The 14,180-nt window shown below is 55.8% G+C and overlaps 3 protein-coding genes across 3 annotated transcripts; 2 read left to right on the forward strand and 1 right to left on the reverse strand.

Annotated features, from left to right (window-relative positions):
* Window positions 1-1,617: 1,617 nt before the first annotated feature.
* Window positions 1,618-3,146, forward strand: PCBP1 (Poly(rC)-binding protein 1; the record flags this gene model as incomplete). The annotated part of the gene is made up of 3 exons (XM_036632652.1): window positions 1,618-2,133; window positions 2,190-3,066; window positions 3,124-3,146. 3 exons carry the CDS (start codon window positions 1,618-1,620, stop codon window positions 3,144-3,146), a joined length of 1,416 nt encoding a protein of 471 aa, XP_036502618.1.
* Window positions 3,147-4,239: 1,093 nt separating this feature from the next.
* On the reverse strand, window positions 4,240-5,002 carry CGCS363_v000804 (uncharacterized protein; the record flags this gene model as incomplete). The annotated part of the gene is made up of 3 exons (XM_036632653.1): window positions 4,240-4,266; window positions 4,325-4,377; window positions 4,450-5,002. 3 exons carry the CDS (start codon window positions 5,000-5,002, stop codon window positions 4,240-4,242), a joined length of 633 nt encoding a protein of 210 aa, XP_036502615.1.
* Window positions 5,003-10,085: 5,083 nt separating this feature from the next.
* On the forward strand, window positions 10,086-10,919 carry CGCS363_v000805 (uncharacterized protein; the record flags this gene model as incomplete). The annotated part of the gene is made up of 2 exons (XM_036632654.1): window positions 10,086-10,317; window positions 10,402-10,919. The coding sequence occupies 2 exons, from the start codon at window positions 10,086-10,088 to the stop codon at window positions 10,917-10,919; spliced, it is 750 nt and encodes a 249-aa protein (XP_036502616.1).
* Window positions 10,920-14,180: the final 3,261 nt, after the last annotated feature.

Here is a 14,180-nt window from a genome sequence, read left to right on the forward strand (position 1 = left end):
TGGCTGAGATCGGCGTGGTCTCGGGGTAGGACGGATGGCAGAGACGCGATTCTGCTATTGGAGTGTATGCGCGTTGGCTCGGTACTAAGTAATGAAAAGGTGCTCGCGCGCAAACGAAGCACCGCTGAGGTTACAGCCAGCGTTGGTGCTGGAATATCGAATGCAGGGCGAGCATCGCACGTAAAGCGGGCAGGCACTCAAGTTGCACTCGCAGCAGCGCGCCGCCTGAGGATGGGGGGACTGGGGCTTAGCGACACACTTTTCGCGGTCATGTTGCGGGAGGCAAGCGTCAAACACACTGTGCGGCTCGCCGCTTCTGTCCAATCAAACAATGCGCTGCAGGAACACCAAGTGGCCAAACGGGATTGGGGGCCCCGGGAAACAAGCCCCCCCCATGCAGCTTAATCTGCCGGAGCAAATCACTGCTACTGTGTGGCTCTTGCTCAGAAAGGTGGGTAGTGGGGAAGGCGGCGGGTGGACCGTGCGTCCGTGCCGGCTACTGTGCTGGGCTGCGCTGAGTTGGAGGCAATTGCAGCCAACAACCGTGAGGGCCTTCCACTGCTGGCAGCCCGCTGGCAGTGAGGTGGTATCCGTACTGACACGGCGTACTGGGCAAGGCAGGGCAGGCACACTGGCAGTGGCAGTGGCACCTGCGTCTGCGCCTGAGGTGTGAGGTGTGCGCACCTGGCTGCTGCGTACGCATTAGGCCGATCTTTTTTCTACGAGGTTTCAGCAATATCTTGCCCTCGCCCATTCCCAAACCTCTTCGAGACATCCGGACCCCCTTCCAACCCATCTGTTTGCACAGGTTTCCTTCCCATCTCTTTTAATCGCCGCATCCCGCTTCCCCCGTCCCGTCCGCTCTGTTCTAGTCGAACATCATCTGGTGGGTTGTATTTTCGTGGGCGCATCGCATCGGATTTCCGCTCTCCCCTCACGTGTCGTGTCGCCTTCAAGCTTGCTTGCTCTGACCCGACCGTCGGCGCGTCGCCAGCATCAGCATCAGCAACTGCTTGAAGCACCGTCCAGTGAAGAGACATTTCATCGCAGAACTGGTCATCAAAGCTCTGCTTGGAGACTTGACAAGCCGTCGCAACTCATTGCAGCTTCAGTTTCCCCTGCCTTGCAGCTTGGACTGTTCGTTTGACGGAGAAAGGTTTGAGCTTCTGCATCCGAATCGCCTCCTACATACAGCCTTTGTCTACCATCAGCTCTCTTCCCCTCCCGCCTTCTACCTCTCTTTTCCATCATCACCTCTTCCTGTCCGCCTCGCTGCTTCCCCGCCGCGCCTTCCCTCCGCTTGACCTGAGTTTCTCTGCGATTCTCACGATTTCGGAAGCTACCACGACCCTGATAGGATAGGAGTCATCCTGAATCCACCACCCCGACCTACCTCAACTTCACGATCCTCTGCCCTACGACCTCTATCCTCCTCGAGCACAGCCACTTCACGAAGAAAAAAAAACGGTTTCTTTTGAACCCGACCCCGACCACGCCACTACACCAGCCCGTTTTCCTTTGAAAACTTCTGTGGTGTAGATAGTCGAATACAAGCTCTTCTAGAACCAAAAGACGGAATCGCGAAAACTTGTGTGAGACATTAACAACTAGCCCATCATGTCCGCGTCACCCACTCAACCCTCAAACTCGGCCAAGCGCCCTCTTGAGGAGACATCTTCTCCCTCGCGCAGCAACGACCAGCCGGACGCGAAACGGCCTGCCTTGGACAAGATTCTGAAGAGCGATGAGGAGATCGAGATGGCCCAGCCCATTGACGGGCTCGATGCCGGTATCGAAACACCGAGCGCAAACGGCGCTGAAAAGACAAACGGCGACAAGGCCAAGTCCGATCAGGCTGACTCCGAGAGCACCGAGACGAAGCCTATCCAAAGCTCTGTCGCTGGCGCTGTGCCTGCGACTCCCTCCGCCTCCGCGAGTCACGATGAGCGAGACTGGATCCACATTCGCGCTGTTATTTCCAGCCCGGAAGCTGCCACCGTCATCGGAAAGGGTGGAGAGAACGTCTCCAACATTCGCAAGATGTCGGGTGCCAAGTGCACTGTCAGCGACTACCAGAAAGGAGCCGTCGAGCGCATCTTGACCGTCAGCGGTGTCGTCGATGCTGCCGCAAAGGTCCGTTGTCGCATCCTGTCTACCCTCACTAGGCCCATTTGCTAACTGAGAAATAGGCCTTCGGTTTGATTATCCGCACCCTAAACAACGAGCCGCTAGCTGAGCCATCCAGCGCCCAGTCAAAGACGTACCCTCTTCGTTTGCTCATCCCGCATATCTTGATTGGTTCCATTATTGGAAAGGGTGGTGCGCGAATCCGTGAGATTCAAGAGGCCTCTGGAGCTAGGCTCAACGCTTCTGACTCTTGCCTGCCTCTCTCCACCGAGCGCTCTCTCGTGGTCATGGGTGTTGCTGATGCTGTTCACATCGCGACTTACTATGTCGGTAGCACTCTCTTGGAGCAGTTGAATGACCGTTTCGGTGGTCCGGCCGCGTCCGCGTACGCCACGCGAAGTGGAGGACCTGCCGGCGTTGTTCCTGGTGGTATGCAGGTCGTCCCGTACTGCCCGCAGCCGACCACCGGCAACTACGGTAACCGTGAAAACTACAACCGGAGACACGATGCCCGCGCTCAGCACCATCTTCCTGCCGCTCCCTACGCGCAGCCCTATCCAGGCCACCACGCCGCTCAGCCGAACCCGGCCATGCCCATCCACTACGGTGCGGCGCAAGCCGGCGGCTACGGCGCCGCTGCCCCTATGCAGCCTCACGCTGGCGCCGCTGTTCCTCAGCCTCACGGCGCTCACCCGGCTCAGCCTATGCACGGCGGAGCTATGCCCGGTGCTCCCCTGACCCAGCAGATCTACATCCCCAACGACATGGTCGGTGCCATCATCGGCAAGGGAGGCCAGAAGATCAACGAAATACGCCAGATCAGCGGCAGTGTCATTAAGATCAACGAGCCGCAGGACAACAGCAATGAGCGACTGGTCACCATCACTGGAACGGAGGAGTGCAATCGTATGGCGCTGTACATGCTATATTCTCGTCTTGGTTAGTATTTTACGGCTCGGAAGTCCGCCTGGACGAAACCGCTAACACCCGTTGCAGAATCGGAAAAACACCGCATTTAACGTTGACGACGTTTATGACTTACTGACTCACAATTTTAGTTCGGCAAAACAAAACTACGGGCGGATCTGGTACAGTTTCTTTTCTTCACGCGAAACATCATCGCCGCGCTTGGGGGAATATCGGATTGGTCTCCGGCGTTGTCACCGTCGCGAGGCCCCAGTTAGGACGGGGACGGATATTGATCAACGTGATCTGATCAAAGGTGCTTTTAGAGGAGGTACTACTTTTAATAGTGCACTACTCTCTTTTACTTCATCACTCTCCAGCACATCTTGACTCCCTGCCCAAATTTGCACAATCACCATCGCGCGCCCCATCCATCGTCGCCCTCCCATCCGCTCCGCCTTGCATACCCAGCCCTGTGGACATGACAGCCTCTTAGCCTCTCGAACCTTAGACTCCTCCGTGACCCCGCTCAATATCGTCCCAAGCCTGCCTGCCACCAGCCTTCGAGCTCCTGCCTAGCCTAGCCCTCTTTCCTATGTCTGTGGCCCATCATGTGCGCTACCTCCCTTGAGGCGCAGTACCATGCTTAGCCATCCCTTGCCCGCTTTTTGGCGGAGGAGAACAGTGTTGGATGGCGCGGACGAGGATCCTTGATCCTGAGGTCTTCCGAGTTTGCTAACGTGATCGTTCTAGGGATCCGACGAAGTCATCGCAAGCGCTACTAGTGGGGCTGTAGGAAGCGTCCACGGCGGAAGAACCACGGCACAGGTGAGTAGTCTACAGTCTCTTATACAGCTAATCACAGACCGTAGCCGTTTGTCCGACAAAAGCTAGTATCACCGCTTCACTTTTGACTTTTTCTCGTAGCCCCGGCCGTAGATTGGAAGACGATGAATGGCACGCTCGATGCTGGCCATGGCACAAAGGCCAGCCATGCGGCAGCTGCTTACGAGTTCCAAGAGAGCGTCTGTCTTGTCTGTCTGTTCTTCGTAACGACACTCTGCACTTAGACCATGTTGCTTCGTAGCGTGATTATAATTTTAATGCTAGTTTGTAGTGTCAATATTAGGATTCATAGACCATCGTAACCACCCAATCTTGGTCGTTCTCCGCCGATTCCCCTGAATGTCCTTTAGCTTCCTCCTTTCAGATTTGCTTGAGATTCACGTGGAACTGCACAACATTAGCATTCCCAGACTCGCAGGAACAATCACTCAGCGCCCCGACTTACCATGGCGATATCCTTACGGCCCGACCTCAGCAGATGGATGTTGTCAGAGATTGCTGCCACTATCGTTAGCCCACAAGTTCCCCCTGTTCCATGCCAACAGCCAAAGAGGTAGGGAAGAAACTTACGTCCAGCCTTGCCCTTGGCCTCAAGATGCGCCTCCTTGCTATCCCACCCAAGCAACAACGTCACCGCGGGCCCCTTCTCGCCCTCAGCCCCGAACGCCAGCGGCGTCGACACCTCGCCGTACGCGTGTCCGTGGAACCCCGCGATCGCAGCCGCCGACAGTCCTCCGGCGAACGCGGCCGTCTTGCCGATGAAGTCGGGATCGACGCCGTAGGCGACGAAGACCTCGGTGCAGGGCGCGCGCAGGGCCTTCTCCTGTTCGTCTGGGACTAGAGGCGCTTTGTAGAAGACGGGCGCGGGGTCCACGGCCGCGATGGCTTTGAGGGAGGCGAACCAAGGCGTGTAGGACTCCGAGGAGGCAAAGGCGGAGAAGGCTTCCGGGGAGGCCCAGTTGATTACGAGGAGGTGCCGTGAAGGGTCCTCGAGCTGGGGGCCGGTGAAGAGGGAGGTCACGCCGGGGACGGATTTGAGGGACGAGGTGACGTCGGCCCAGGCTGCTGAGGGGGAGGAGGAGGGGTGTTTGAAGGAGAGGAGGATGAATTCTGTGACTGTCATATTTGTCGTGAGTTTGAGGCTGGTGGTTTTGGTTACGAAGGTCTTTGGCGGTGAGGAGATGAACGAAGGTGATTTGTGTTGGGGGTTGAGTGGCTATATCTTGACACGAAAGGAGGCTATCACGATACTCGGGCGCAGCTGCACTTTGCGATATTCAATTCTCACCATGTCTAGCAGGTTCTACGGGGTTTCGAGGCGATTCGACCACATCCGTCGATGTTGGGGCGGGTCACGTGGACGCTTTACTCCGCATCGATGGCGAAGCTTCTCGGTATGCGACTGGCTCGCGGTGTTTCACAGCCTCGCGCCACAACACTTGTTGCGACGTTCAAGCTCCTTTTGTAGTTTTGGAGAAATCTCTTTGGGTGTTCTCCAAAGGAGGGTCCGAAGGAGCGATCTGCCTCTCCGATCGGTCCAGTGGAGAACATGAAAGTCACCTCCGCTCCGCGCCGCAGACCGGGATTGTCTTCCGGGGGGATCGACCTCCGCCGGCGTACGGAGCGGTTCGGGAGTAGGCGGCGCGCCATCTCTCTCAGCCCTGGGCCAAGGGTTTCATTTCCTCTGATGGCGGCGAAGAGGTGAGCACCAGCTTAATCGAGCGGTAAAACAAAAATACATGGCTTCGCGCTAGGGAAGATGAAGTACCGCGCGGTCATTCCAAGGTCCAACGGGGCGGGACGCTTAGCCTGGACTTTCCCTTGTTAGCCGCCACGAAACGTTTCTCGTCAAGAATGCGACGCATAATAAGACCGAGAAAAACCAAGATCACCTTAGACTCTAGACTCTCGCGATGTGAGTGAAAAAATATCCCATGAAGAGGGACGTGATGGGACGTGATGGTTCGGACGACAACCAGGAAAATAGGCTTAAAAGTACCGTGCTGGCGACAGCGCATCCCATCCTAGCCCGTTTGCTTCTTTCGGGTGCCGGAAAGTGGCTTAGGGCTGGGTCGCATTTTCAATATTTGCTTCTTGTGCATGCGATGGGTGATGCGGGCTGCAGCAGCTGCTGACATGATTGCCGGATTCGTTGGTGTAATGCGCGAGGCGGCACCTACACACGTATGACCTTGTCGCAACGTTGCGCAATATTGGCATCGTGGCACCGTAAGCGACTACCAAGGTTTTCCCAGCGAAGGTAGGCTGGCGCATTCGCAGAAAAGGTTGGGGAGCGATGTCAACTCTGGCCTCGTGACACAAGATCTCGCGGTGTAGATGCATTGCTGTGCCGCTTGACCGCAGAATGCCGGGAGAAGTTGTCTAGCTTGGCCGTATACGGATAAAGGCGACGCTGACTGCGTTGTAAGAGTCACATAGAGAGAACCAACCCGCCAACCTTTGGCAAGCATGGAAGGGAAGGCCCGAACAAAACGGCATGTCGGGGTTGGGGTTTCTTGCGAATGCTCAGCAGTCTCTGCTGATGCCCACCATGACCGAAGCTATTCTTGTCGCCATGCGTTTGGTTTTGCGCTAAAGCCGTTATTGGCTCATGACGTCTTCCGGGCGATCAAGGGGCTTTTGACTTCAGCTTACCCCGTCGTTAATGCCTTCATACGCGGGGACCCACGACTTGCGAGTCGTTTTCATCAAAGAACCGCGAGATTCGCTTTCTCGGGTCGTGGATTGTGGGCAATAGAGTTTGGTGTTGAAACTCTGACAGGGAACACTGGCAAAGGGGACCTTGACGACGGATGACCCGAGAAGGCGGACGAGTAGGGTGTGTGGCGGTGGAGGCACAGAAGCCACTGCGATTAATCGGATCAAGGGCTGCGTCAAGAGGCGGAAGAGCACGTCATGGCGATGGCTGATGTCCGTAGTTGAGATATCAGATGAATGGGCGATGAAGGAAGCGAGGGCGAAGATTGCCGATGTTGAACTTGGCCGAGTGCGGCTTCTGCCCGAGGCCCTGCATGATGCGAAGTGTGCGCCTGGAGAGGCGGGTATTGGGGCTTGCTGGGGCGTAAAGCTGGCGGCCCCCAGAGTGTCTCGAGGCCCACGATGACCTCCCGCATGGTGGACATGGATGGTAGAGTCATTGACTGAAGGATATTTCGGGGTGGCGCAAGCAGGGGAGCAAGACAAGTGCCAGCGACAGGCTGCAAGCCCTGAGAACGCAGCTGGTGTGGAAATCCGAATTTCATATGGTAGTAGTAATCGGGGTTGTTACATGAGGGTCGACGATGAGGTGATGATGGGGTATCATGGCCCATGAGAGTGCCAGGCCGGAGAAAAAAAACCTTTCATATTTGATGAATTAATGACCGGTCAATGTCACATCTGCCTTCGCTTGACAACTAGTGCCGTGTATTATGGTTGACAGAGGGGTTCTCGAAGGGCCGAAGACAAAAGATCCTTTTCTGCATTTGCATGTCGAATCGGCGTCCCCTGCTGATGGTTTAGCTTCCGGTGTTCAGCGGCCGCCTGGCTGCCAGCCCGACAGCAATCGAAAGGCTGCCCATTGAGGGCGCTCGCTGCGTAGAGGGCAGCAGGACTTGGGCTGCGGCGTAGTAAATTAAGTGAGTCGCTTTGACGCATGGCCGGTGTTAGTCCGTCTGACAGTGCGGTGAATGGTTGGAAAAGATGGGCGAGAACGGAGAGAACTGGACCATGGCATTAGCGGCTGCGGCTGGTGCCAAGTTAGCGGTCCCATGAACGGTTTGCCTGTTCCTTGCAGTGGTCGAATCGCTAAAAGCGCAGTGTGGTGCGTGCCAGCAGGTACGTACACTTGTACCGCGCGACCGTCTCCATTTGCCTTGGATTTTGCAGCAAATTAGCGACGTCTATTTCCAGATCCACGTTAAGGTAATTACTTAGCTTAAACGCTCGATGCTCAATGGGACATAACAGACGTCACATCATCTCGACCCCGTGTGGACTCATCCGAGGGCAAGACACCAAACAGCAGCCGCCCATTTCATGCTGGCAGCTGCTGTGTCCATGAGGGATCGGGGAAATTCCCGGCAGGGGCAAAAGAGAGATGCCAGTGGAGGTCTGAAGGATGACAAGTGAGCATGGAAGAGGGAATTGCTGGCCGAAGTCCGTCTAGTCGACATTGTTTGTCCCGTTCACCGTCCACGTCCATCCATGTCCACCGTCCACGGCTCGTGGGCCGCAAATGTCAGTGCTCCCCCCTTGGGACTTTCGGTTACCAAAGTACGGGGAACGGAGACCATGTACGTCTGGGCGATGTTATTTTCCCTTTGAAATTCGCGGTACGGATATGCGTGGTGTCTCTCCAAAGCACTCGGGCTCAGCTCAGTGCCTGTGTGCCTGTGCCTGCGTGTGCACCTGGCAAGCACGCCATCCACGAAACTTGGCTCTCGATGGCGGCCTGGGCTGGGCCTTATTTTGGCCTCGCAGTCACTTTCGAGTTGCCATTGCGGCATTGCCAAGGTTGGTCGTTTGCTGGCAGGGCTACGGATCCGATGGGCGGGTTTCCGTCCTTACCCGGGTGCTAGAGCAAACGACCAAGCCATTTGAGGCCTCGCGAGAGGATCGCAGGAGGGGCATCGAGAGATGAATGCAGCGGCGCAACGTCGCAAACCAATGGAACCCATGGATAATAGTCCGCAGTCACAGTGCCGTGCTGTTGCCTGGGGGCATCGCGCCAGCTCGGAGGGAAAAAGGAGATCGTGACCCGCTGGGCAGTGGGTTTTTGCTTCGGAGGAGACTGGATGCCGCCATGGATGACGGGACCGACAGTGGACTGGCGGACTGGAGGGGAGGGGAGGAGTGAGGAGCGAGAGCGACAGGCGGAGGAGAAGACGGACTACGAAGTACACCTGAAGGACACACCCCTGAATCGGGAAAGAAGGGGATGCATGCTGAATTCGCGCTGATGTTGTGATTGGCTGGCGCGACGGTCCTCAGGGTGGGAAGCGGAAAGCGCGTTGGCTCAGCCCTGTTCGGTTAGGGTGGTGTTGCTGCACCTGGGCTGCACTTGCACCTGCACCAACCTGTCAAGAGCAACTTTGCCATTCAGGGCAAGAGACACTCCCGTCCTCCACGAGCGAGTTGTGCTGGCCCAGAACGGCGGGCTCCACGCGCGCTTCACATAGTGCTCACTTGCTGCCCTCGTTAGGGTACTTTGCAGGTAAGGTAACAGGCTAAGGCTTGCAGACGCGCGAGGTACCTGCGCCAGGGAAATTTCCCACGACCCCACACCCCCTGCTCCGTGCCGCAACGGCCCAATCACACTAGCCCAATCTCGTCTTTAATTTGCAGACCCATGCTTGCTCTGTCGGCGGCGCAGTCAACAACTGCAACGAGGCATGCAGACCTCGACAGGAGCATTGCGCCCAACTGTGGTGGTGAAAGACCAGAACCAAGTGATGTGTGATGCACCGCGGCCTCGCTGTAGGGTTGTGTTGGTAGTTGCTCACCTCCAGCCCTTGCTCCCTTCCCGAGTTTTCACAAGCACCAACTACCAAGCCAGAACACTGTGATTTCTTGTCAATCCCGGCCTAGCCTAATTGGGCCAGGGATGCCTCGAGGCCACCCCCCTTCTCCTTCTCACTTCTCACCCAGAACCATGATCCCATTGCCCAATGCCCATGCCCATGGGTGATGATGGATGGATCAAGCGCACCTGGGACCATGGATGGACCACCAAGTTCTGGGACCTTGCACCACCTCACCCCCTTGCCGCGCGCCCGGCCCCGTGAGCCTAGCAGCAGCAGCCTGGGAGCCTAGCCCGGGGGAGGGCACCACCCACCTCACCTCCCACTCCCACTCCCACTCCACTCCATGCGCTTACGGTACCTTACCAGCACCACCTCGCCAGGCTACACCTCCTCTTCTTTTCAATCCCTCCGCTTCGTCTGATCTTCTTCTCTTTCCTCCTTCCTTCCCTACCACAGCCCAGTCAAACTCACAACCCCCGTGTGCGTCTCGTCCTCTGGCTTCAGCCTGCCGCTCTTTTTATATACAGTCACTCATTACCCACCGTCGCAAGACACTTACTCTCCCTTAAAACCTTACTCGCTTTCTTCTAGTCACTCGTTCGACTCGTTACCGTCTTCTTATATAGACCTAACTTCTAATCACCTTCCTCAACAACCTCAAAAATCACCAAATCAGTCAACATGCGTTTCACCATCTCCGCCGCTGCCTTCCTGGCCTTCGCCGCCAACGTCCTGGCCCAGAACCCCAACTTCGACCCCGTCACCAAGCCTCTCTCCCAGGAGAAGATCGCTGCCGGCTCTACCTACACCATCGAGTGGACTGCCCCCGATGCCTTCAAGGACGTTACCGTCTCCATCAGCCTGATCGGTGGTGCTACCCAGAACACCCAGGTTCCTCTCCTCGACATTGCCTGTGAGTACCTCCATCCCTCCTTCCCTCCGAGGAAGTTTGAAAAAAAAAACAATTAAAAAAAACAATCGACTAACATCACTCCAGCCGGTGTCGCCAACTCCGCCGGCAAGTACTCCTGGACCATCCCCAGCACTCTCGGCAAGGACGCCTTCTACGGCCTCGTCATCAAGTCCGAGTCCAACGCCGCCGACTTCCAGTACTCCAACCCCTTCCACATCACCGCTAGCGACTCCAGCTCCGGCACCACCACCCTGGTCTCCAGCGCTGGCACCGCGACCGTCACCCTGTCCGCCGCCTCCGTCTCTGCGACCCCCTCGGCCTCTGCCTCTGTCTCTGCTGCGGCCTCCGCCTCTTCCTCCGCCCCTGTTGTCATTGCCAACACCAGCACCGCTCTGTCCACCACCGCTGTCCCCACCCCGGTCAACTCTGCTCCCGCTACCGTCGTCACCAGCGTCACCAAGCCCGCTGGCAACGGCACCTCCACTGCCACCAAGACCCCCTCCACCACTCTGGCCACCGTCACTGGCGTCGCCGGAGGTGCCCAGGCTACCGCCGGTGTCTTCGCCGTCCTCGGTGGTCTTGCCGTTGCTGCCCTCCTCTAAGCATTTCTCGGATCTTTCATATCTGTTAAATCGCATGGGTATGGGTTTGGTTTCAACGTGCATATAGGTCATGACAGGATAAAAAGACGGGGACTCGGCTTCTAAGGCTATCTCGGCCCAGGGAATTATTGCGCTGGTCCAGCTTGGAGGAAAAACGGGCTCCGCACATGGCGTTTCTATTGTGTTTTATTCGATACCAGTTTCCCGCGTGGACGAATTGCGATTCACGAGGGATGGGTTGATACCTTTCTAGTTGATAATGTGAGAGAAGAACGAACTTGGTCTTATTAGAAAACACGAAAAATCATTTTTCACCACCATCTTTCTTTCAGCCCAGTGACACTGCCGATCCCTTTCGTGGAGGTGCGATCCCGCCCTTGCAGATCAGATAACCTTGCAGCTGTCATGCAACGACCGACATCCTGTCTGACGTGAACTGGTGGCATCTGAACACACAATTGGCCCAGGGCAGTTTCGGCCGGTCGCAGGGTCCTCGGCCACTAGAATCAGACGACCTTCCATGTGTTGACACACCAGGAGGTACCACCACCAAAGACATCGAAGTCTGCAACAACGCGGTAACGTGCATTTTCCTCCCTCAATGACTCTGAAAATCTCCATTGACAACGCTTTGTTTCCTCTCTCGTATTTTTTTGGTTCTTGTCTCTGTCTCTGCAGCTGCTCCTGCAGTCTTTCCTACTCATTCGAAATTACCACAACCGCCGATCGCAACAACGCTGTCGTCCAGCCACTCGACCGGCGGCTGCCCCGGCCCAGACGGACTCGGTCAAGTGCCCGAGTACACGGAGTCTATCCGTCTGCCCCTTCCTCTTTTTTAATGGTATCCGTACCCTCTTTCCCCGCCCTGAGGAGGATCCGTAGATCCAACAAATCAACAATCAAAAATCTCTCTCTCAGACTCCAGGAGGCCAGGAGTGTCCCTCGCGACCGCCAAGCTTCGCCTCGCCTTCGAAACCTGACGCGAACCGTTCATGACTCGGCTAGTAGATTGCACCTCCGTTTTTTCTGCTGGAGACACATCGCTCGGGAAACTCTGTTCGAGTCCAACGAGCCCGGGATCATGGTGCTTTTGAAACCTGGGCCGCCTTTTGCGTGCATTCGTCGCTGTTATTCTTTCCAATTTATCCGGGCGGCCTCTGTTTCGAAGCGTTACTTCTCCCCCCAGGTTGGAAATGCGCGATAGCATCGCCCATACCGGCGATTCCGTTCGGATCTCGGCACCGTTTCGAAATCTCCCTCTTCTTTAACCCTTCTCTTGATGTGTGTATTTTCTTGGTGTGCAAGATCCTTGGCGATCTGAGCAACGAAGCTTGGTTTTTCCCAATATTGGTTCCATCCAATCTTCCATTGGAATTGGGTGGCTACTACGTACGCAATGCAATGAATTATACTTTCGGAACGGCACCTGTGCTCATCTCGGGAGTCCACGTCCGTGGGAAGAGCAACGAACACGACGACCGCCCGTCCCGCCCGCGGGGATGGTCGCGGTACGTCGGTGACATTGTCTGTGACCCCACGGCGTGATGGGATGATGCATCTTGCTGCTGCTGCAGGTTGACAGGGCCGTTGATGAGGCGGGTGGTCGACATCGAGGGTTGAACCCTGCCGGGTGCCGCGAGCGCGGTACGGCGGTCGCATGGTTGGAGATCTGCCTGGTTGCCAGGTCGGTTTGCCTCATTGGGGATGCCAAGCAGGTGTGTGAAAACGGTGTTTGGCGCGGACGGTGGGAGTGAGGTAGACGCGCGTTTGGCGGCATGCCAATTTCGAGGATGAGAGGGAGGAGTGTTCCGTTCCGTGTAGGCGGCGTGATATGGGGTGATTGAGTATTGACTCAGTTGCGAGTGAACGCTTGATTAAGGGGTAAAGTCATTGGTTTGAGAGTTCTCTCTATTTGTACTCTGGCCTTGATGGAACCCGAATGCTACCGGAGGTGAGGGCTTGCGAGACATCCGGTCGAACTCTGGCCCCTTGCAAAGAGAGATGCCTATGCGGTCCATGACTTGCTTGAGGAAGAAGGATGTTGGGGTTTTCAGTCATTGACGGAGCCCAGCAGATGGCAGCATACTATTAAGACGTCCAGGTCGCAATGAACTGGGTTCCTGGCCGCCACGAATCACAAAATGCTGACCCGCACAAACGCCTTGGTGTGATATCGACCACTGCTCAATGATCTGTCCAGCCAACTCCAATCGACGTGGTAGTGTTTAGGTCCGGATATGTTGATGGGCAAGACTCTCTCTTTAGTCTCTGTTGACGACGAGCAACTTAAAGCGGTTCTCTGCCAACTACCATACTCACGCGCAGCAGCGTTTTGTGCCGTACATCGGCGTATGGTTCATTCCTCTCGATGATTCGTACTGGAGGCCTGTACCTTCTCGAGTGTTTGTTCTGGTGTGAGATACCCAAACAGACACAAATAGAAACATTTCAGATGAAGCTCCGAGACCGACTTTGTCGATTTTTGCTTCAAGTTGTTTCTCAACAATTTCAAGGCACTTGTTCATGCATGGTTTGGACTTCCGATTCAAGTGAAGAGGAGGGAAGAGTTCACGCGCTGATTGAGCCATGGATCCAATCAAGCTGAGCTTTGCGTGATCCCCCTGCCATTTGTCATGGTGTGTGAACTCCGCGAACGTCCAAACTTTATCTCTTCCCATAGGAACATTGGGAATATATTGATGCCATCAACATGCGAAGACCATGAAAGCACCCAAAACAAAGATTCCCAAGAGCCTGTCAGCGGTTGAGTGGATGGGCTTGAAGATCTCCGCTGGGCTGGTTCGAAATAGGCCTTTCTGGTTGGCGGAATGCCTTTCGTCCATTGATTGGCAACTTCCAGGAAGATTCTGGCATCGAATTCTCGATGTAAGAAGAACCAGTCTGAACACTTCTGGTCATGGTCTATGGTCAATAGTCCGTAACGCTCGAGACATCGCCCTGTTGCCTGTGTTTACATGATCCAAAGTCCAGCGTGATTAAACACGCTTGGGACTGAGAGATGACCTTCACAGACGACGACAATGCCAGGCGACGGCAGACAACTACACTAGACAACGGTAGCAGACTGCGCCGACGACGAAGACGGTAGCGGAAGCAGAAGATTTGGTCCTTCGTTGGACTACATGTAATGAGAGTCCGAGGCGATGTGGAGGATGAACATAACGCTCCATGGTTCCGCCGTACCCTCCCATTGCCGATGGAACGTCTGCACCATCAATCCATGTCATCATTGACACTGAA

This window comes from Colletotrichum siamense (assembly GCF_013390195.1).
Source record: "Colletotrichum siamense strain Cg363 chromosome Unknown KSG_Cg363_contig01, whole genome shotgun sequence".
NCBI lineage: Eukaryota > Fungi > Ascomycota > Sordariomycetes > Glomerellales > Glomerellaceae > Colletotrichum > Colletotrichum siamense.